This window comes from Echiichthys vipera (genome assembly GCF_963691815.1).
Source record: "Echiichthys vipera genome assembly, chromosome: 23".
Classification (NCBI taxonomy): Eukaryota; Metazoa; Chordata; class Actinopteri; order Perciformes; family Trachinidae; genus Echiichthys; species Echiichthys vipera.
The window spans coordinates 18,338,313-18,360,104 of NC_139848.1; the positions used below are offsets into that span (position 1 = coordinate 18,338,313).

The 21,792-nt window shown below is 42.8% G+C and overlaps 1 protein-coding gene across 4 annotated transcripts; it reads right to left on the reverse strand.

The window, feature by feature from the left end:
- Nucleotides 1-2,328: 2,328 nt before the first annotated feature.
- On the reverse strand, nt 2,329-19,231 carry slc19a2 (solute carrier family 19 member 2). 4 transcript variants are annotated; one of them, XM_083938241.1, is made up of 7 exons: nt 19,076-19,231; nt 10,133-10,693; nt 9,748-9,988; nt 8,784-8,976; nt 6,479-6,620; nt 5,772-5,967; nt 2,329-5,325 (listed from the first exon to the last, which is right to left on the reverse strand). In XM_083938241.1, the coding sequence occupies exons 1-6, from the start codon at nt 19,226-19,228 to the stop codon at nt 5,803-5,805; spliced, it is 1,455 nt and encodes a 484-aa protein (XP_083794367.1). In that variant the 5' UTR covers nt 19,229-19,231; the 3' UTR covers nt 2,329-5,325; nt 5,772-5,802. The 4 variants fall into 4 exon arrangements, with proteins under 4 accessions (XP_083794367.1, XP_083794366.1, XP_083794369.1 ...); XM_083938242.1 differs by having other exon boundaries at nt 4,917-4,953; XM_083938240.1 differs by having other exon boundaries at nt 2,329-5,967.
- Between the last annotated feature and the right edge of the window lie 2,561 nt (nt 19,232-21,792).

The window sequence follows — 21,792 nt, forward strand, 5'->3', positions numbered from 1 at the left end:
AGCTTTTGGATCGCTAGGTTTCATTTCTCACCTCCAGTCTTTTCTGGGGTTGATCAGGCAATTTCCTTGGAAGCTTTCAATCTCTGGCTCCTTCGGTCCGCTCGTCCAAGGGTCATTGGGCAAGACACTGAACTCTGAATTGCTCCCCGTGCATTTACCACTTTCAGTTCATCTGGCCTGTAGACAAGCACTGGTGATGATATCTCTGTGCCCTAGACTTCAAAGCTGCTGTTGGAGAAAATACATTTCTGGGAGATGCAATGTTAGCTGTTGTCCGTTTTCTTAGTCACTGGTCTTGTAGATTTGAGGAAGATCTGGTTCCCCTTCCCCCACACGGATCTCAAAGTTCTGCCGCTGGATTGCAAAAAGGGATTTTACTGCCTGGAGACGGCAGTAGATGCCTCTGACTTTACCTCCTCTTCCATGCATTTAATCGTTTCTCTTTCTGTCACACATGCATCACTTTATACCTTCTTAACTATGTATATGTTACTAACATGAACCTATTTATGGAAAGAACTTCCTCAGTCTAAAAAGGTCAAAGTGGAATGCTATCCCCATGTATCTGCTGTAAATTTAGCAGGACCTGCAAGAGTTTCCGAATGAATTTAATTTCCCAGTTTGAATCCCCATTTAATGATTGACTCTGCAATACACATTCATTTTCAGTGGGCTTATGTATCACAGAATCTTTTTCGACACCCTCTGATCTTCCCATACAAGTGATTGTATGGTTGGATCTTAAACAAATACACACAAACTTTGGATAACTCCCTCAGCCAGGTGGTTTCATGCAAAGCACCCTGGAACACTGAAATGAGTAACCTCAAGTTCATCTCTTTCATTATCAGATTACCCATTTTATTCTAATCATTTACTTATGCAAAGCATACATGGAATTCTACTCCTCTATAGGATTTATCTAGGAGTCCTTCATTTTTTTAAACATCATATTTCAGGCACCTTTTTTCACATATAGGCACCCAACACCTTTTTATGCTACCCTATTTTTATGTTTATCAATGCCCCTGCCAATTCTTCAAACTTAAATCCCTTTCATCAATGTCCCCGACATTTCAAGTGCTCCTAGCACAAACATACATAAGCATAAACCCGTCCCTGTCGTTTATTGGCTCCCAGCCATGTGTCCCCAACATTTTAATTACCCAACATGCAATTTATTCAGAATATGCTTTGCTATTATTACATGTACACAACATTTTTTGGACCCAAAAATTACTTAACTTCCCCATCTCTCCTCCACACTCTAAGACTAAAGACTGTATGAGTGTGTAAGGAGATCCAGTTTAGGCCCAAGTCCAACCCTCCCCCGCTTTCCCTTCATCACTTCGGGGGTCACCAAATTTGTTGTGCTCTTTCTCAAATAAAAGGCAGAGAACTTCTTAAAGGGGGCTGACCACCATCTTTTATTGCACCTAGTTTTAAGATGGAGCTTATCTGCCACATCCTTTAATTATGCCATATAAGTTGATAATAATGTGAAAGCATGTTAAATCATTTTTATTTAACTTCTATACACTTCTCCTCGGAGGTATACGTCAGCCCCCCACGTCCCATACATGCCCTTTTTTGGGCAGAGGAAATGATGAATGAAACGACTCCCATAGTCGAGGACGATTTGATCAAGTTAAGAGAACGGGCCTTGAAAGAGATGCTACGTCCATTTTTATATAGTTTGTGGTTATAATGTGAAATGGGACAACTTTTTTAAGTCTATGATCAAAACCCTGCACATTGTGAAATTATAAACAGCAATTTTGCTCATGTTTGTTTAGCGCCCCCTAATGCATGGAAGGCCTTAGTGACAACAAAGTTCCATCAATATCCATTAAATTTGGTTCCCACAAACCTCTCATCATTTCAGATATATTTCACATTGGCATTTACATTTCCAGTGCCAGGCACTCCACACAGGGGATAACATCAAAGTCCTGTCCAATGTTCGGGAAGGCAGTTAACTCCACCGATGTCCCACCAACACCCCCGAGGTGCGTGGGGCTGATCAATGCTGCTTTCAGCTTTAATTTATACGTAATAAATATTCCATTAAAACCTTTAATTCCAAATTACAATTTGATTGTTTGAATGTTTAAATTGCCAAATATGGTAGTGTTCTGATCACTTTGGCACTGTTTACAGTAGGCCTACCACCACAAAAACACCTTCCAGACAGGAAACAAACTACACACAGGATTCCATGTTTGACCATGTCTAAAAATAGTGCAAAGCATTTAATGGAGATCAGGAATTAACAGACAAAGCAAACTGTGAAACAATACACTTGACATTTTCATATATGAATCACGGACCATGTCAGGAGAATGAGGTCCGGAGACAGTCCTGAGTTTCTCACACTTGCAGCGAACAGCCAGAGATTCTCTGTGTTAGGCGTGTTCTCACTTATGGAATTACTCCATTTGGTTTAGGAGGGGAGAGTGCCAGGCACGGTGTGGGTTGCACCGGGCCGAATGGATCCAGTTTGTAATTTGGTCACAAACAACTGAGTTCCTTGAATTTGAATTTTGGTGTTGGTGCTTACCGACAGAAGCTTCTGAATAAAGTCGTCTCTCCAGTTACACATTTTCGTTTTCCTCCGCTGTTTGTTGAAGCATGATATGAACATCATCAAGGCGCTCCATTCACTCTCTGTGGCTACACCGGAGAAGGAGGCCAATTCCCAGTCCGACTGAATTGAATATTTGCATTTTGCCCTGCTGTAAAATCCTTAATTTCAGGTTTGCAGTGCATGTGTGAAGGGGGCTTTCCTCATGAGGCCCATGTCTCTGCCAAACTGGTGACCAACTTCAATTGACAACATTGGAAAAGTGGGCCGTTTCATACATCAAAAGGCCGTAGGTTTAAAATCCATTGGCTTATTGCAACTGTATGTTGGAAAATTAGCAATATAGTATTAAAGCTATTTTTACCGGCTTTCACACCAAAAGCGATGGAGGCGAATGAATCGCCCGGAACTCGAGTTACGCGTCGCTTGCTCACATTTGTCACATTTTTGATCATCGATTCATCGCGTCTACCGCAGGTAGCAGCCGAGGCGGCTAGCTAACTGAAGCTAACCCCCGGCTCAGCCAACTCTGCTGTTTTGCTAAATGGAAGTGATGCTAGTGCTAACAGGGGTCTGAATCCTTCTAAAAGAACAGAAATGAGCTCTCAGATTAAGTGTGTTGTTGTGTTGTAGTGAGATCAAGCCGTCAGTGATTTAACCTCCGTAGCTGCACAGGTGCTGCCGTTCTCCTCCTCAGCTTCACTCTGCACTGACGGCTTTCTTCTTCTTCTGAATTTCCCGCAGACTAGATGCCTGAAGGCATGTCGCTGCCACCCACAGTTCATAGTTATATCCATTATATTAGATCCACAGGAACAGTCTGGTTTCCCCCAAGGACTGCAACAACAGCGTTGAGCCCGGTGAGCCCATGGATGTTTCACGGAAAACTTCGATGATGCTTACAGCAATCTCATCGCTGATTGGCTTCACGTGATGCCACTTGAGAAGTTCAAATTTTTCAACTTCAAGCGACACTCGCGATGAGGCGCTCTTAGCGCTTGTAACGCTCGCCAAAGTGACATCCCGTGTCATCACGTCATTTACATTTTGAACGGTAGCTTGACGCTTTCATCGCCTCCATCACTTTTGGTGTGAACGCACGGTTACGCTGGTCAACATCGACTCTGCTTTCCAGCAATGGTGGAGGCTAATGCAGCTTCATCCAGAGTTAAAAAGAGATAAGATGGTGGAGGGTTTCTGCTGGACGGGTCCTTTTAGTTTGACTGATCCTAGAACGCAACATTACATCTGATAACGCAGCCTCCAGATGCTATCATTTATCAGTTACTATAGTACTCTAATACTTAGGAAGATTAGCGTTAGCGCTAACGTCACCGGTAGGGTAAACAAACCAGCGTTTTTACTGTCTCACCACACGCATCAGGGAAGTTGGAGCCTCAGGGGCCAGAGAATAGGACTTTGGAGGGAGGAGGAGTTGCTTATGTTCAAACCTTTTTTTAAGTGCTGTGCGACATGCCAGAAAGGTGAGAATACCTTTAATAGTGACAAATGTGTCTCATCCAACTTGAATGGCTCAGGATTTTTCCAATGCAATTGAATTTAGTATCCTACATTATGAATATTGTACTGATATTAAGCGACATGAGCTTAGTTAGTGACATTAACAAAAGCTAGAGGCTGGCACACCACCCTTCTATAAAATACCTATAAAATAAGTGCACATGTGGACAGTAGAAAAGAAATGGGTATGAATTGAAGTGTTCTAAGATATGGTATGTTACTGGCACTGTCGCTTTGTAGAGTGTGTGGGAAACGTGTGGAAGACATGTATTTGTAGTTTCTATTTTGCCCTATTTTTTTCAAGATATAACCAGATATAAGATAAGTCCGGTTATATTATATATTTGTCTTTTTTTCAGCAAAAATCAATGCATGAAATGTAGTGTTGTGTGCGTGTATCCAAAGCCAGATATACACCGGAGATCAAAATTAGCAAATTATTCATACTTGATGAGTTTTAAAAGAATAGCCATAAGAAAACAATGTTGAAATCTTCTCTTCCGACACAATGGTTACTGTTCTCTAATTTTGTTCAACAAAGGTTTTTGTTGAAGTGCCTTGGTTATTTAAAAAAACATGCAGCAGTGGTGTGACCGTAGAGGATATTCTATAAAATTATGAACAATAAACAAAATCAATATTTCAGAATCCCCAAGGCGATTTCAATCAAAATAATAATGGGGATAACGATGACCTGGACAAATGAGAACATTCACAGGCTTATTTCAGAATAAATCATTCATTCATTCATCTTCATCTGCTTGTCCCTGTCGGGGTCGCGGGGGGCTGGAGCCGATCCCAGCTGACATCGGGCGTGAGGCGGGGTACACCCTGGACAGGACACCAGTCTATTGCAGGGCACATAGAGACGAACAGAGACAGACAACCATTCACACCTACGGGCAATTTTAGAGTCATCAATTAACCTAACACGTGCATGTCTTTGGATTGTTGGAGGAAACTGGGGAACCCAGAGAAAACCCACGCTAACACGGGGAGAACATGCAAACTCCACACAGAAAGGCCCCAGCCGGGATGCGAACCTGGAACCTTCTCGCTGTGAGGCGACAGTGTCAACCACCACCATGTAGCCCCAGAATAAATCAGTGTATATCTTACTCCTCTGTGCCATAGAGCTCCACAGCTCAAAATGATCAATGGCCGCACCACTTCACTGGGCGACACTGCAGTAAAGAGCATCCTTTGCAGACATAAGCAGCCTAAAAATCATCAAAAATGTGGTAGAGGTGAACAGCATTGTTTCATTGTCATTCACTGAAGATACGTACTGATAAATCTGATACCACTATCAGTACTTATCAATGATAGTACAATATAAATTTTTGCAATTACAGGAGAAAATAATACATATAGAAATACAAACATCTTTTTGGCTGATTTCACATGTAACACAGAAGGAATGATGTTATCAAAGTACCATTCCTGGAGTTCATTTAGGATTTTACAAGAAGTCTAAGGCACCAACTTTGTGACATCTTTGCTCATTGTTTTAGTTATAATTCACATTTTCTATAAAGTTCAGCCTCAGTGCTCTCATCAGGCGTTTTTAGTCATAAAATAAGTAACTGTCCCACCAAAATCGATTAATACACTTCGAATGTTTTCATAAGTATAAAAAAAGCCACTGGTCACCAAGTTCACTCACCTAATATGTGAGAACTTATCGATATCTATCATTATCTGCAGGAGCTGGCATCTCTGACTGGAGAAGAATCGGAGTCTGTTTCTGCTGGGCTGTTGGCCTCCTCCTGATTGGAGCGCCTCCTGGAGGCCAACTTGTAAAGCCCGGCGAGGAGGAAGACCACAGAAATTACAGCAAAGTAGATGCCATAGATGAGGAACTGAGGAAAGGAAACAAGACAAGGATCAGTCTAATTTCTGCGTAGAAAATCCACGTAAAGTTGTGCATAGAAAATTGTAGTAATTCCTACGAAAAAAAAACAAGCTGACGGACCTCAGAAGGTACCGGAAGTCGGAATACGCTACACAGGAAGTGCAACAACGCACAAAAAACAACGTTACGTGACTGATTTCAGCCAAAAAAGGTGACGGTTAGGGTTAAGCATGAAAAACACTTGGTTAGGATCAGAAAAGAGGCATGGATTGGTTCAGTACGGACGGGAATCAAACCTAGCTCTCCTGGCTTAAAGTCCTGTGTTTTAGCCCCCACCCACATTAAATATGTGGAATACACAAATAACTGCGCATGACTTTTCGTTGTTTTATGTTCGAAAACAGCATGAGATCTTGCTGATCTATATTGCAGAAGGTGAATAAACAGCATCGGTGCCGCCATGTATGTTGCCGTGAACAACAGAGGATGGGTGGGCAGAGCTCGGTGTAGCTCCTCACCTGAGTGAAGACGTCAAGGCCGAGGCCGGCTGAGTCCACCACCACAAAAGTGAGGAGAGACTGCAGCAGCAGGGCCATGAATGTGTTCACTCCAAACACCAAGGCATAGCGTTGCATGTTGAGATTCGCAGCAATCTGATATCTGGTGGGTGAGAAAGCAGAGGACAGGAAAACATGTGAGAAACGTTTAGATCCACAGCACAGTGTCCATCTAATACGTGTCATTTATCATATTTCACATAAGTAAGCTGCAGTTAAACGGTAGTAACTAAACTTATGTGAACTGTAGCGTAGCGTCAGCAACGTAACGGTCAGAAGAGCAAGTGACGGCCGTGTTACTTGCCATGGCAAAGTCCTCAGTCAGTTAAAAAGGTAAAGCTCGTGGCGGGGCTATTTTTTTCACGTCGTTTTCAGCGCCCGTTGCTTTCCATTCTATTTCCAGGTCAAGAACTGCTGCGGAGTGAGATGGGGAGGGGTGGCATATAACCTACGGAGCGTGCGCTGACCCAAAACCTGACCTTACTCCTATTGACTTTATCTGGGTCTGCAAACTGGGGTGTCAGAACCAGGAGTGAAGTAAGCCGGTGCGGCGTAAATGATTTGGAGAGGGTACGTCGTACAGGAAAGAAAAATATACTGTCTCTGAAAATAACTGCACTTTGAGCATGACAACACACCAACTATCGTCAAATTACCAGAAGCAGCACGTTAACCTCATCATACATGGCATATATAACTCATTCTGAACTGTCTCTGAACCTGCCGTGCAGCGTGTCACTTGACAGACGACGAGTGAGATAGCGCACATACGGCTCACCCATCCTGCGATAACATTCAATTTATTTGTAATCAAAAACTGATACAGGGGGATGAAAGTGATACTACCGTGATAAAAAGTACTAGCTTGATAAGAAGTCCTAGTAAATGCTTGATAAGGAGACTAGAATAAATGATTAAGTGTAATTTCCAGTGTGCGCTGCATGTGCACTATGGGTCAATATGATAGAACCGGCAAGAAATAAAAACTACATTCGCCCCTGATGAGAACTCCAACTTTTGCTGGAGTGAGGCGTTTAACTGGCATTTGAGAAACCGGAGTATTGCCTTAACCAGAGGGCAGGGCCCTTTTGAATGGGGGCTGCTACAAAGACCAAAGTTTATGAATATTGAACGCTTCACATGTCCAAATTGCACCAAAGTTGACACACACGTCCTTGGGTCCCCAGAAGTACACCGATCAAGTGTGAAGTAGATTGGATAAACGGTTCTCGAGTTGTGCAAGAACACACAAACGAACAAACACACACTCCAATTATAGTACCAGTGTTTCCCCTACCATTACATTACTTGAACGTCAAGTAAATTTGATGTAATTGTATTTTCTGAATAGCGTCAGATCCCAACAGGAGTCATTTAAGGATCCTTTCCTATGGAACAGCTCTGTACTTTGTCCTTTTAGTAAACAAACCAAACAGCCTTATGTTATTGATCCTATTTATACGATGGGATGTTTCGACGGGGAAAACGAAACTGAAACTTATCAGAGATCCTTTTTTATTTAGTTTGAGAAGATAATCCACAAAAACAACAGAATAAAACAAACTGAAATTCTTTCTTTATTTTGTTGATTTTTGATTTAACTTTGGACTGTTTCTGTCAGAGAACATTATTTGGACCTTTTGGAAATTAATTATTTGTAAGACATTTTCTGATGCCAAGTGTGGCTGATTATTGCTGTATAAGTGTGATCCTTCTCTCTGGTGATTTCTAACACTGATTCATTTATCCATGTGTTGATTGGCCTTCAATACGAACCTAACCATTAAATTGTCCGATTAAACACCGACTGGTACGTTAAAAAAAAGAACATTTAGGCAACAACGCTACAGTGGAAACACATGAAAACCAAGACAACATTTTTTTTAGTCATTGAGGCACGAGGGGGGGAGAGGCCACTGACCATTTTGTTTGTTTAATGGGTTCCTGAAGAGCACTATTTCTGGTTTGAGAAGAAACTCATTTTGTTTTAGTCGTTGGAATGGTGAGTTTGAAATCATTGGATTGAGAGAAAACACAGTTTTTTTTGTTAAACAAGATTTGGTCTTCAAAAAGTATCTTTCCCAAAATTATTCTACAAAAAGGAGGGTCGTCTTATATTCAGGACAATAAGGTAGTAGGATTTCAGTCATCTTAGCGTTTCCGATAATAAAGATGAACCACAGTTGCTTAAAAGCTGCCAGTTTATCTAATCAAATTTCAGTATAACCTTCATGGAAATCAATATGCTGCCTCTTTTTTTACTTACGTAGCCACAGTGATGAGCAGCATGTATGTGGCTCTGAAGAGGATGTATGAGCTGTAACATAGCCAGATGTTCTTCAGTGTGTCCATAACAAACACACACACTGCCAGAAGCAGGGAGAGGAGACACAGAGCCAGTTCCCCCCACACAGCCCAGCACACAGGCAGGTAGCCCACCAGCAGAGCTGCCACAGCCCCTGTGGACCAGCAGAACACAGGAGAACTGTTAGAACTGTTTATTTTATACGTCACTTCAGATTTCACATTTATGGTAGTCCTGCTGGCCAGTCGGAAGCCTGGGCTTTACAATTACAGGGAGAGTAACTTTAGATTAAAGCATTTCCCAGTTTGGCAAAATAGTTTTTAACTCATCTGTGCAACAAAACTAGGGAATTAAGTTAAGATGATTTAATCAGGCGACTTTCAAGTTCAACGTGTTAGTTTAAGTGCAATTCTGGTGCATGGACTTTTTCAGCACTTATATACATCAAATAATCCATCAAGACAATTTTTCTTTTTCGTGGAACAACCAATAACAGAGAAATCAGGGAGAGTTGCTAACAGCCGGAGGACTATGCCTCGACAAGGTCTTTTTTAACCACTAATACTGCTGAAAATAACACCAAACCTCTGCAGCAGCATGAGAAGCGCCCCTACACAGAAAACGAATGTTTGCTGTTATTTTGAGCAGTATTAGTGGTTAAATAAGATGTTTTAATGCCAATAAGCTAATCAGTGTTAGCCAAGTCCGGCTGTTAGCGACTCCTGATTTCTCCGTTAATAGTTAACTGTATAGATGGCTTATTTGATGTATGTAATGTAAGTGCTGAAAAAGACCATGGGATGATTTTGCGCCGGAATTACACTTTAATTGCAACCGACATAGAACTTTCCCAAATTCAAATAATCCTATAGCCTACAAGGAAGTCTAAAAATGGCCACGTAATTTGTGTTCCCTTTGTGTTCACCTAGCAGTGTGGACAGTGTCTCTACGTAGCCATTGTAGATTACATAGTCCTGGGATGGACGAACCTTCTCCCACAATGCTTGAGCATAGTTGACAACCTGGAAGTAGCCGCAGGTGGCCAGAGCCCACCACAGAGACCAGGCCAGCAGGGGCTGACATCTGTAGCACTTCAGGAAGTCATCAAACAGTATCCGTAACACCTCTGAAAGACCACTGCTTTGACTTTCTGTTTCAGAGGATATCTAAATGGAGGGGGGGGGGGGGGGGTATAAACACAGCCAAGTGATTGCATGTCTTTTTTCATACAAATACCGTTTTTCATATTTTAACACATGAATCCCTATCAAGGCCCTGGTGTGACCTCGACAAAGAATATTGTCACTCACTGTGGGGATATCCTGGCTGTTTAGAGGCAAATGGCTCTCTGAATCGTCTGCCTTCTCAGACAGGGCTGTGCTGCCACTGAGTGGCCTCTCCTCTGCTGCCTTTTGACTCTTATGGAAGAACAAACTCCTCTTGGGCATGGGTAGAAACCAAGGAGCAACAAAGGCCACAGCGGCTGACGTTAGAGTGATCATGACGAGGTGGACCAGCTGAACTTTGGGAGCAGTTAGCAGGAGCTGACCCGTCAGTGATCCGGCAGCTGATCCAAACAGAGTGATGCTGCGGCAGTAACCTGTCACTCTCTGGTAGTGCGTCGGCTTTACCACGCTGTAGATGTAAGAGTAGTAGGCCACATCTGAGGCTGTGGCCAGCCCAAAGAAAAACTCCAGGACCTGCATGGCCAGCATGCCATGCGCCCTCAGCAATATGACATAGGTAACTACTAAGCTGGTGCCCTGCAGGACCAGTACAGGCTTATAACGGAGGTAGTCAGTGGCCAGGAAGATGGGGAACAGCAACACCAGGTAGGAATACGTCCAGATTGGATAGATTTCATTGACAACCTGCAGATAAAAGATGAAAATATACAGTTATAAGATGTATATTATATTCAGTTTTCTCCCCAGGGAGTCCTGGATACATATCCTAAAAAACAAACAGAAAAACTATTAAACACAGTTGGTACGATCTGTTGTAGAGTATTAGTGACCAGATATCAGTATCCATATGAAAGTTGTACATATGTCTAACAGGGGGTATATACTGTATATCAGTCACTAAATCACTCATCTTCAACCGCTTATCCGGGGTCAGGTCGCAGGGGCAGCAGCTCTAGCAGGGGACCCCAAACTTCCCTTTCCCGGGCCACATTAACCAGCTCTAACTGGGGGATCCTGAGGTGTTCCCAGGCCAGTGTGGAGATATAATCTCTCCACCTAGTCCTGGGTCTTCCCAGAGGCCTCCTCCCAGCTGTACGTGCCTGGAACACCTCCCTAGGGAGGCGCCCAGGGTTCATCCTTACTAGATGCCCGAACAACCTCAACTGGCTCCTTTCGACATAAAGGAGCAGCGGCCCTACTCGGAGTTCCTCACGGATGGCTGAACTTCTCACCCTATCTCTAAGGGAGACTCCAGCCCCCCTCCTGAGAAAACCGGTTTAGGTCGCTTGTACCCACGGCCTTGTTCCTTCTGTCATGACCCAGCTTTCATGACCATAGGTGAGGGTGAGAACGAAGATTGACCGGTAGATCGAGAGCTTTGCCTTCCGGCTCAGCTCTTTTTTCGTCATAACGGTGCGGTAGAGCGACTGCAACACCGCCCCCGCTGCTCCAATTCTCCGGCCAAACTCACTCTCCATCGTCCCCTCACTCCTGAACAAGATCCCGAGGTACTTGAACTCCTTCACTTGGGGTAAGGACTCATTCCCTACCTGGAGTAAGCAATCCACCGGTTTCCTGCTGAGAGCCATGGCCTCAGATTTAGAGGTGCTGATCCTCATCCCAGCCGTTTCACACTCGGCTGCAAACCGATCCAGTGAGTTCTGAAGGTCACTGACCGACGATGCCAACAGGACCACATCATCTGCAAAAAGCAGAGAAGAGATCCTCAGCCCACCGAACTAAAACCCCTCCCCACCACGACTACGCCTCGATATCCTGTCCATGAAAATCACGAACAGGATTGGTGACAAAGCGCATCCCTGGTGGAGGCCAACCCCCACCGGGAACGAATCCGACTTACTGCCGAGGATCCGGACACAGCTCTCCCTTTGGGTGTACAGAGATTGGATGGCCCACAGAAGTGACCCCCTCACCCAATACTCCCGCAGCACCTCCCACCGTATCTCCCGAGGGACCCGGTCATATGCCTTCTCCAGATCCACAAAGCACATGTAGACTGGGTGGGCCTACTCCCGGGCCCCTTCAGGATCCTTGCGAGAGTGAACAGCTGGTCCGTTGTTCCACGTCCAGGACGGAATCTGCATTGTTCCTCTTCAATATGAACCCTGTTTTTGGCACGCACCCTCTGGTCCCCCTGTACTGTATATATGTGAATATATATGTCTGGAAAAGTTATAGAGCTCATTAAAGGTTATGCCATTAATTGATTTATTGCTTACTGCGACAGGCCCTACAAAGCATGGATATTAGTCAGTCATTTCCTACTATTTATACCATTTCCTACAGCTTCTCTTCTTGAAAGATTTGCCAGCTCATAACTTCGTGGAGGCAATTATTTTGAGATTAACCAGAAATTCCAAAGGATCCGACCATAAATCCTGAGGGATTATTCTGTCTGCGTTCTAGATGTATTATGATGAAGCAGCCCTTAACACATCAACAGTGCTTTTATCGGAACGGCTGCTAGAACATATGCATGTTGAAGATTTAAATGGTCACACCCCATTAAGTATGCATCCTGTGAGCATAAGGAATGTGTTTCAGTGCGCTCCGGCTCTGACACAAGCAGGTGTAACAGGTGTAGCAAGGAAAAGACTCAATGCAAATAAACATCATGCTTTAATCTGTGTACTGACGTTAAGAAACAGGGCTGGCTGGTGTCACTTTCATTAGTCAGGGGCCCAAGAGGGAAATTACCTCACGTCTGTGAAAAATGTTGTGATAAATAACGTACATGTATCTTTTTGGAAGAATCGCGGTCCACGGTGTCCGTCATGTCCCCGCTCTCCATTCATTGTCTATGTGAGCCGCAGTGCAATAAAGCAAATCACTGGTGTGCAGCAGAATTCAACTATACACAACATTGGGAGTCACGTGATCGCCTGGACAGAGATGGCAGCTTGAAGTTTCAGCTCCCGGCTCAACTTATTCATTTACTAGCTTTACCTGGGAAATATCATATTATAACTTTACTGCGAATTGTGTAAACTCTTTGAAAGTGACATGTCTCAAAAATCCAAGACCAAGGGTCAAGATGTGGACGCTATTGCGGAGGCTTTGTTGGCAAAATTGGAGCCTCGCCTCGCTCAGATTCAACATGTGGGGGAACACAACGAGCGAAAGCTAACTGCTATCCACCAGCAACTAGCAACGCTAACCGCTAACCTCAATGACGTTAGATCTGAAGTCGACACTCTCAAAGTCACTGCGCAAAGCAATTCTGAGACCCTGGATGAACAAGCCCGATCTCTGCGAGACTTGGAGGAAAAAATGGCAGAAATGGAGGACAGAAATCGGAGATGCAATATCCGAATCACTGGATTAGCAGAGGGGCTGGAGGATCGAATGCAGTCCAATACCTGACGCACTCCCTCAAGACATGGTTCCCTAAGCTGTCAGACGATGGCATCGAGATCATGAGAGCCCACCGAATATACAGAAACGCTACAAAGAAGTCAGATACCGCCCCAAGAACCCTGATCTTCAACGTACTTCGTTTTACATCGAGGCAGGCTATCCTACGGGCAGCGCGTGGAGTGGAGCTGAAGGTTGGGGAGCGAGTTTTACGATTCACCGCCGACTACAGTAACTACACGGTGAAGCGTCGCCAAGCCTTCCGTAATGCCATGGATTCGGCTCGCAACAAAGGTCTGGAGTTTTTCCTCCTCTACCCTGCGATACTGAAGATCAAAGAGGGCGGCCGTTTCAGTTCGTTTACATCTGCAAGACAGGCTGAGGACTTTGTGCGTAAACGTCGGGCTCCCTCCCCTCTCCTTTTGGAGGAGAGGGCGCCCGCCTCTGAAGAGGATGCTTCGGATGCGGCTGGTAACGTACAGGATGATGATTGACATGTTGACCCAAGGACATGATATGCTCAGGTTTCTTATAAGGGTATTCATTTCATAACTTGAATGTTCATATTACCCTTTTGATGCTTAATGTTCAAAACCGTTGCAACAGCCCATGATTTGCCCATTTCCCCCTTGAGTTAAATGATGCTGAGTAGGCTACACTCTGGGCTGTGTTGAGCCGTAGCAGTGTTATGCTCTAGCATGTCCTTACTCTGAATACTCTTAGAGCATTGTAACCAGGTATTTAGCTGGAATATTTTACCTTCATATTGTAAGTTGGGCCGGTTCCTCTCTCGCTGCCCGTTTCCATTGCTGGTCACAGACCTACTTTCAGTGTTTGCCGTTTGGCTTTATATGTTTTCCCCTTACGTGTATTACTCCCCCGTGTATCTCCGTCTCGTCTATTTTTGTATGTTCGCGCTCTACATGTTCCGTGTAACGTCAAATCACAATGCTCTTCTGAACTGTTCTGATGATGTAAAAGGCGGCGTTGACGCGTCTATTTGTGCGCACTCTCCGCTAATACGTCTCTTTTTTGACAATGGGTGAACTGACAACGTTAGTCTGGAATTGTGGTGGTTTAAATGCCCCTCATAAAAGGACTAGCACTCTAGGATTACTGAAAAGGAAAAATGTTGACATTGCTTTCCTACAGGAGACACATTTACTTCAGGCTGACAACAGCCGCCTGGCTAATAGATTTTACCACACAATTGCATCATCTTCTGCCAATACAAAAACAAAAGGTGTGGCTATTGTTGTTAAACGAAATCTCTCACTTAAAATATTGTCGACATGGTCGGATAATTCAGGCAGAATTGTGATTTCTACTGTGGAATTTTCTAATAGGAAAATTGCTCTGATATCAGCTTATGCCCCCAATAACTATGACAAAATATTTTACAATACACTCACACATCAAATGTTAGAACAGGAAGATTGCTACTTCATGGTAGGTGCAGATTTTAATGCTGTGTGGGACCCCTTGGTAGACAGGTCGGGTGCGAGGGCAACAGGGGATCAGGCGCAGGCCACAAATGCTTTGAGGTTTTGGGCCAATAATTTAGGGCTTATAGACATCTGGCGTGTAATGAACCCCACTCACAAGGAGTTTTCTTTTTATTCTGGTAGGCATAAATCTTTCTCTAGAATTGATTTCCTCTTTGTGTCTCCCCATCTTTTCAACACTATAGAAAAATCAGAGCTACTTTGTATTGCACTTTCTGATCATAAAGGCGTTCTATCTTCTACTACCCTTGGGAATCTATCCCAACGTGCTGTTAGATGGCGTTTCAACACTTCATTATTGAAAGATGAAACTTATATTTCTCAGTTTATTACTGAACTTGATATGTTTACAAGCTTCAATGTTGGGTCAGTGGAGGACCCCAGGATTTTGTGGGATGCATTAAAAGGCTTCATTAGGAGCAATGCTATTCTATACTGTTCTAGCAAACATAAAGCTAAGTCTCTTCATCTTAAAAATCTTGAGACTGAGCTCTCCAGGTTAGACTCCCTACTACAAACAAATTTCACAGATCAAACAGACCTTAAACGGTCTTTAGTCAAAAAGGAAATTAATAACATTCTAAAACAGAAGTCAGAATTTCTAATTCACAGGACAAGGCAACGCTACTATTTTCAAGGCGCTAGACCTAGTCATCTACTTGCCATGAGAATCAGGGCCAATGATCACTTTGCAGATATACCTATGATTAAATCTGAGGATGGCGTCATCAAGACTGACCCTGTCGAAGTCAATGCTACCTTTCAGAGTTTTTATACCAACTTATATGAATCTGACGTCACTCTAGACAGAGCCCAGTGTGTTTCATGGTTAGAAAACCTTAACTTGCCCCGGCTCACAGCAGAAGATTCGGCCGCCTTAGACAAACCAATCACGCTAGATGACCTGAAGGAGGCAGTACAGAGTATGCAGAAAGGGAAATCCCCGGGTTTGGACGGGATCCCCCCTGAGTTCTATGTAACGTTTTGGGAACAACTGGGGCCTTACCTACTTGACATGATTCTGTTCTCTCTTGATAAAGGGGAACTCTCAAGGGATGTTAACACTGCCTTGATCTCATTGCTCCTGAAAAAAGATAAAGATCCTTCTGATTGCTCTAGTTATAGGCCGTTAAGCCTCTTGAACTCTGACCTTAAAATTTTTGCCAAGCTTTTAGCCCAACGCCTAGAGCCTTTCATGCCCAAATTAGTCGACCATGACCAAACTGGATTCATAAAAACAAGAATGGCTGCAGACAATGTTAGACGTCTTCTGCACATCATTGATGCTGCAGAGTCATGCGATACGCCAATGTCACTCCTATCTTTGGATGCCATGAAGGCGTTCGACAGATTGGAATGGCCCTTTCTATGGTCTGTGCTGGAGGTGATGGGCTTTGGCCGATCTTTCATTGGGATGATTAAAGTTATGTACTCTAATCCATCGGCACGCGTCTTAACCGGGCGTACATTTTCTTCTGTTTCCTGTCTCTAGATCCTCACGACAGGGCTGTCCTCTGAGCCCCGCACTGTTTGTTCTCTCGTTAGAACCCCTTGCCCAAGCTGTTCGTCTGTCCCAGTTGGTATCTCCTATAACACTGCATGACACACGTCATCATCTCTCTTTATTTGCAGATGATATCATGGTCTATCTAGAAAATCCATCTCAATCCATCCCCCATCTTCTGTCTATTTGTGAGAATTATGGCAAAATGTCAGGATTTAAAATCAATTGGTCTAAATCTGCACTCCTCCATTTGAATGAGGCCGCCTGCAACTCCAACATTTCTTCTTGCATTCCGATCGTCAAGCAATTTAAATACCTTGGTGTTGAGATTTTCCCCTGCCTAAATAAAATTGTTAAACACAATTACTTAGTAGCCCAAAATAACGTTTTGAAGGATATGGAAAAATGGGTGCTTCTCCCTATGTCTATCCAAGCCCGTGCCTCAATTGTTAAAATGAACATCCTGCCCAGGATCAATTTTGTCAGCTCCATGCTTCCTCTATCGCCTCCTATTGACTACTGGACTAAATTACATTCAGCCGTTTCTAAATTCATCTGGAAAGGCAAACGGCCGAGACTTAAACTGGCCACTCTTCAGAGGGAAAAGGAAAATGGTGGTTTAGCTGTTCCTGATTTTAAACTGTATTTTTGGTCCTTTGTTTTAAGACCTTTCCTTACTTGGCTTAATCCAGACATGCCTGCTTCTTGGCTTACTTTAGAACGCGCTATGACGAAACCATGGCCATTACAGGATGATCTCTTTTCTAATATTTCTAATAAGCAGTGCCAACTAAGATTTGGGCCCATCATCTCTTATCTCATCAGGACCTGGCGGGTAGTAGAAAAGTTTTCTCGCATAAACTGTAACTGGCACTCACATTCCCCTGTATTTCACAATAAGTCGTTACTGATAGGTGGGAGTCCTATAACAGCACCGCATTGGGAACAACGAGGGGTTCATTATTTAAAAGATATATTCAGTGACTCTGGCTTGTTACCATTCTCTGACTTACAAAATACATTCAATCTGCCACGTTCTACCTTTTTTTTCTATTTACAATTAAGATCTGCGCTCAAAGCATATGGTGTCCCCTGGCAAAGTTCCTTGCCTACTCATCCTATCCGTAAACTGTTTACTAGTCAGTCATCATCAAAAGGTATGGTATCTAGGCTTTACCACTTCTTGGTCATACCCAAACATATTGGCCTTCCTATAGAAAGGGTCTGGTTGCGGGACTGTCCTGATCTAAGCGAAGAATTTGATTGGGACGATGTTTGGTCCAGCATCTCAGAGGTGTCGCGTAATCCTGATCACCAACACATTCATTATAACTTCATCCATAGAACCTATCTGACCCCTGTAAGGATGCACCACATGAAAATAGTCAATAACCCTCTATGCACGTTTTGCCCAACTCAATCCCACGGCACCTTTCTCCACATGTTCTGGGCCTGTGGCCCTGTCTCTCAGTTTTGGAGTGATGTTGCATCTTGTCTGTCTCGTTTGTTCACTGTCAATGTGCCTGTTCACATGGGTGTTTTGATTTTGAATGACTTATCGCCTCTCGGTGTTGCTGGAGTAACTCAGAGGGGAATCTATGCTGGACTAACCGCTGCCAAGAAGATGGTAGCTACACGGTGGAAGCCACCCCATGACCTCTCAATGCGGCATTGGAGCCTCACGTTTTTGGACGTTATATTCATGGAACTATCCACAGCTAGAGTCAATGGAGCTTCAGAAAAGACTTTGGACTTTTGGCGTAACCTAGCAGACTCTATCAAAGACTTGATGGGACACTAGAGCCTTTTTTGTTTCATTTTTAGTTTTTGTCTTGTGTTTTATCTTTATGTTTGTCTGTTGTGTGTGTCATGTTTGTCGAGTCTTGTCTCCCCTGCCCCTCCCTTTTTTCCCCCTATTTTACGTGATTTGTAATTCTGTTATAACAAAAATCATAATAAAAATTTGATCAAAAAAAAAAAACTATACACAAAATTCTGCTGCTGTATGAATGGAGAGTACAGAACCTTTTACTTTTTACTTATGTCATATCTTGTTTGCTACATGCCATCCAAAATTGTATGGATTGAGATTAGGGTTGAAAAATTCCGGACATTTTCAAAGTTGGAAACTTTCCATGATTCCAAATGATCAGGAACTTATGGGAACAAAACCTGAAATCATTAATGAATTAAATATAGTTGGGGATCGAGAATGGGAGATCAAAATTAGAGAACTAATAAATACTTGATTTTTTTCTGAAATACTGTTGTTTTTTTATCGTTCAGAATTGAATAGAATATCCACTGTGGTTATACCACGGCTGTTTACTGTACTTTAAACTGTTTATTAGTTAGTTCTTACAATCTATAACTGGGGGAAAACACAAAATGGCCACTAACGTTAACGTACATTTAACGGACATTGAGGAGACGTTTTGAATGATTTATGATGATGGTTTATAGTCATTTAAGCACGAATAATGAAAATCACTGAAACAATAAAAAAAATAATAAGTCTAATTCAAATAAAACACTTCAACTGGCATTAAGTCTGCTCGGTGTGTGATATCCTTCCGCCGCTGAACAAACACAATACTCTTTAAATATTGTTCCAATATTTACCGTGACAAGTGTGGCGCAAGGTCAGTGCTAAGCGCTCATTAGCCCGGCAAGCTTACTCACCTGAGTCTCCGTCAGGTTCTTGTCTGGTCCCATGAGGAAGGCGGTGAGGAAAGGTTCCGACGGCCGGAGGTTGGAGAAAAAGCCGTACAGACAGAGCAGGAGCGTCGGGCCGAGCGCGGACATGCTGGACCCGGACATGCTGGGCCCGGGCATGGCCTCCACACACGGCTGACAGTGTCAACACAACATAGCCTATTGCTTCTTCTGTGGTGGGGGTTGTGTTAATGTTGGTCGGGGTTTCGCGGCCAGCCTGTAGGTACACTACCGCCACCAGCTGGTCTGAAGGCTGAGCAGCAGCGGAGGACCAGAAAGCAAGGCTAAAAAAAGGAGGCTGGGAGATTAAAAAAAAAAAAAGTGTATTTGACGCATGCGCAATATGGATGACTATCAACCCAAGTCTTAGTGAATAAATAAGTACAGGAATAAACAAAATCAATGTACAAATAAATACATACAAAAATAACGAAAGAATAAATAAATAAATAAATACAGGAATAAAAAATGAATGTAGAAATAAATAAATAAACACAAAAATAAATGTATAAATAAAAAATACAAAAATAAACAAAAAATAAATAAATACAGAAATAAATACAGGAATAAAAAATAAATAATAAATAAATGAATAAATAAATAATTTCTAACATATATATATATATATATATATATATATATATATATATATATATATATATATATATATATATATAATTCCTTTCACCTCTCTCCACCCCTCCTCAGCCCAAATATATACAAATAGCATTCTCTTTGCAAAGATCAATGTAAATTAAATAATTTTTATAAAAATGTTCAGGAGATCAGAACAGGCAGTACAGAGTGAATACTCTATTTTATCCCACCAACAGAAAATGAGGAAAGTAGAGCCACGGTTACTGAACTGGGAAGTTGTATCAGTCATGTCACTGTAATAACCCAACTATAGTTTGATCAAAAACTTCACAAATCCAAAGATTTGAAATGTTTTATTCAGAGCATTCTGTGTAGTTGTAAAAGAAAATGATGCACATGAACAACAGACTCAGGACAGTGATGACGTGCAGTGGAGCATGCTTACAGTTTGGGTTTTATTACCAACTGAACTGCTCTTTTTACTTTCACCAGCCTCATCAACCTGATTTGCAGCAGTGGCAGGCAGTCGTTCTCAGCGAAAACAAAACTCTGATAAATCAGCTTGTTCTGCTGTAACTATGGTTGCAAAGGGGTGAGAAAGGTGTGGTAACCTTTCCAGAAACTTCCTGTGGGAAGAAAAAATTGAAAAGTGTATGTAGTCCACGGGCTATGTGCACAGATATTCCCAAGTATACTTGTGTGAAATCTGGTTGTTTTAATCAAGATGATGCAAAAATATATTTTCCCCAAATATATTTAAAATCCCTAAGGGTAAACCTATTTGGTAAATTCCGGTATTTCAGATGGAAAGTTTCCAACTTTAAAAATTCCCAGAACTTTGGAACCCTAGCTGTAAGCCATCTCATTATTAATAACTTAAAAAGCTGACACTTTACACGACCAGGGTTCTTTTATTTTCAGAAATGGACACATTTCAAGCAGTGGAAGCAGTGTGGAATGGGGTGAGTTTTACTAAACGGATCTACATTTTCTTAAAGAGTAATTCCAGTGCAAAAGCATCCCATGGTATTTTCTGCACTTACATACATCAAATAAGCCATTGAGGCAATTATTTTATTTTTTTGTAAAATGAAAAACTAGAATAACAAGGTTGGAAAGGTGAGTCCCCAGATGTAATCCTTTGTGGAGGCACCTTTTGCTTTAATTACAGCAACAGTCTGTTTGGATTTGTCTCTCCCAGCTTTGTGCACCAAGACTGGGAAATATTTCCCCATTCTTCCTGCAGAACTGTGAGTTCAGTCCAATTCTGTGGTGAGTGGTGATGGACTGCACTCTTCACGTCCATCCACAGATGTTCTGTAGGATTCAGGTCAGGGCTCTTACATGGCCACTCTAGGACCTTCACCTTCCTGTCCTTTAGCCACTGTGTTGTTTTTATGGAGGTGTGATTTGGGTGGTTGTCATGATGGAAGGTGAACCACCTGCCCATTTTAAATTGTCCAACAGAGGGACAAGGGTTTCCTCAAGAATTTGGGTGGACTTGGCACCAATCATTTTCTCTTCAGCCCTGACCAACTGCCCAGTCCCTGCTGAAGAGAAACAAGCCCACAACACAATGCTGCCACCACCAGGCTTCACTGTAGGGATGGTGTTTTTTGGGTGGTGTTAGAGTTCAGCCCAAAAGTTCAGTTTTGGTCTCATGTGACCATAAAACCATTTGCCACATGGTATCAGAATCTTCAATTTTTTTTTATTTTTTTTTATGAGACTCAGTGTGACCTTTTTTCAGAAGAGGCTTCTTTCTCTCCTCCCTGCCACATGTAGAACTTGTGAAATTGTTGTCACATGAACAGATCGACCGACCTGTCTTTAAGACTTGGAACTCCTCCAAGGTCACCGTGGTCCTCTTGGTAGCTTCCCTGATCAATCTTTTCCTGGCTTGGTCATCTAGTTTGGAGGGGTGGCCCGATCTAGGCCAGGTCTGGGTGGATCCATATGCCTTCCACTTCTGGACAATACTCTGAACGGTCCTCAGACAGATAGTTAAAGCCTTTGAAATCTGTTTATATCCTTCTCCTAACTTGTGCCTATCCACAACTTTATCCTGAGATCTTTCTAAAGCATCT